The sequence below is a fragment of the Echinops telfairi genome, unplaced genomic scaffold (assembly GCF_000313985.2).
Source record: "Echinops telfairi isolate 266 unplaced genomic scaffold, ASM31398v2 ScPeMD7_70;HRSCAF=299, whole genome shotgun sequence".
Classification (NCBI taxonomy): Eukaryota; Metazoa; Chordata; class Mammalia; order Afrosoricida; family Tenrecidae; genus Echinops; species Echinops telfairi.
This window is the reverse complement of record NW_022103968.1, coordinates 63,768,635-63,770,880: the sequence shown is the minus strand read 5'-3', so window position 1 is coordinate 63,770,880 and position 2,246 is coordinate 63,768,635. Positions and strand designations below refer to the sequence as shown.

Genomic DNA, 2,246 nt, shown 5'->3' with positions numbered 1-2,246 from the left:
GGTGGCAGAGCCAGGTTCCAAACCCACCAACCTCCCAAGCCACACACATTCCTCTATTCACATCGCCTCCTTGGGGGGAGGGCGGGGGGCAGGGGCGGGGGAAGGTTCCTCCTGTCTTCAGATCCACCAGGACCTGCTTTGGAGTCTTGCCCATGGGGGAAGCCCTGCCGTGGACAGAGAGCGGGAGGCTGGCCGAGAGAGCACCCTGGGTCCCACTGGGTTCTTCCAACGGGGTGGGGGAGGGCAGGGTAATCTGAAGACCCGCCCTGGGCCTGTGGACGCTCTCTTCTGCTGTGGGAAACCCTCCTGGGCTATGGAAGGGCAGGCCAATGCAGAGGCACATGGGTGGAGGGTGGATGCCACAGAGGGACAGCGGCCACCAGAAAGCAGAGAGAGGCCCCGAAAGGAATGGACAAGGCCTAGGCCCTGCTCTGAACCTAGCTGCCTCCAGATCCGCGAGAACAGCCCCTTCGTTTCTGAGTGTGAGCCACCCAACGTGTCAGGTGCCCAAGACAAGAGGGAGGGTGGGGTTGGTCCAGACTCTGAGTGGGGCCAGGCTCGGGCTCAGGGTGGGTTGGGAGCTGGGACCAGGCTCAGGGCGGTTCTCAGAACACAAGGACTGGGACGTCAGTGGCAGGGGGCACTCTTTGGGGCCACCCTGTTCATTTTAAGTGAGGGTGGGAGGTTGATGGTGCTCTTCTGTGGAGGCAAGCACCTGTTCTTCAGAGGCCACACACCTAGAGACCCCGGTACCCACACACCTATCAGGAGGCTGTCCCCTGGCCATCGTCTCTGATTTCCCAGCCCTTCCAGCTTCACCCAGTCAGCATGCAGGGGCCCCAGCAAAGGCCCCTCCCCGGGGAGCGGAGGCCCAGGAGCTTTTGGGTCTCAGGTCCAGAGGACGAGGCTGGTGAAAAGCCGGGTGTGGGCAGCGCTGGAGGCTGTTGGTGTGAGACAGGAAGGCTCTCCAGCAAGCCTGCTCTTCCTGAGCTTGCGTCAAACCTGTGTGTCCCCTGGCCTGCCACTGAGCGGGTCCTTAGGGACCTAAGGGTGACCCACTTGCTCTTCCCTCAATACACCTGCTTGCTGTAGGAGGGGTGGCCTACAGCCATGCTCCCGTCTGTGGGGGGCCTCAGGGGGGCACGGCTGGCTGTCAGACCACGCTCCACATACTGAGACCGCTCGGGGAACAGCCTGGAGGCAATGAGCCAGTGTGGAGATGGATTCAGTGGCTGATCAGTCTCGACACGAGAACGCTAAGGTGTGCTTGATATTCATGTCAGACAAGCTGTGGTGGGGCTGCAGGCCCCTGTAGATCTTCAGAGGAGTGGAAATGAACAAGGAAAAAAGGGGGTTGCGGTGGATAGAGTGAGAGATAAGAGAGAAAAGCTAACCTTCCAGTAATTTCCTCGAACTTCACCACGTGTGGCTCTAAGTCCTGCAATCCTGCTCCCCCTGCTTGGCCCCGGCCCCTGTTCAGCTTGGAGGGGGTCCTGAGCCCCACAGGTGATATCAGGGCAGAGGGATGGGCCTCTCCTTGAACTTCCAGACTCTAGGGCCTCCCCTGGTGTAGCAATGGCAGGTTTGCATGGGGCCAGCCTCGGCTGTGGGGTCAATCAGCAAACGTGGGGACAGTCCTCGCTGCTGAGCGCAGGCAGGCCCAGGGCCCCCAGGGCAAGCATGCACCACCGGTGTTGGAAGGGGAAGGCCAGGGCCCCTGGGTACTTACAAACACCTCGATGGTGACGGGGACAGTGCTGTTCAGAGGCGGGTCGCCTGCATCCTTGGCCATGACGGTCAGATAGATCAGTCCGTTGGGTATCTGTTCATAGTCCAGGGGGCGGCTCACGCTGATCACTGCAATGACGGGGATGGGACCCAGACCCCTGTCAGCAGACAGACGGCCACCCTACACGGCACTCCGAGGGGCAGAGGAGGCGTGGCTAGCGGGCCGGGGCCTGGTCTGACCACGCAGCGGCAGCGAGGAGCAGCTGAGGTTTACAGATGAGGAAGCCAGGTTTGCTCTGAGAGGTTCCCTAGCATCCTAAGCCACACAGCGGTCCAAGACAGAGCTCGGCCCAGGGCCTTAGCCCCCTCTCACTGGGTGCCGTGGCCCGCTCACCTGGCCTGACCTTCATGGAGCCTTCCTGAGCAGCCTGGAAGCTGATGGGGGGAAGGGCCAGGCCTTCCACCCCAGACCTTCCCTTGGTGCGGCCCCTCCCCAAGGCAAGCCTAGCGTCTGTCCA

At 61.8% G+C, this 2,246-nt stretch overlaps 1 protein-coding gene across 1 annotated transcript in view; it reads right to left on the bottom strand.

Moving 5' to 3' along the window:
* The window catches only part of LOC123521851 (cadherin-23-like), a 48,543-nt gene that overhangs the window by 42,924 nt on the left and 3,373 nt on the right, over positions 1-2,246 (bottom strand). Inside the window, exon 2 of the mRNA XM_045291691.1 lies at positions 1,730-1,886. Within this exon, the coding sequence (XP_045147626.1) occupies positions 1,730-1,886 (157 nt within the window). The remainder of the gene's footprint in view (positions 1-1,729; positions 1,887-2,246) is intronic.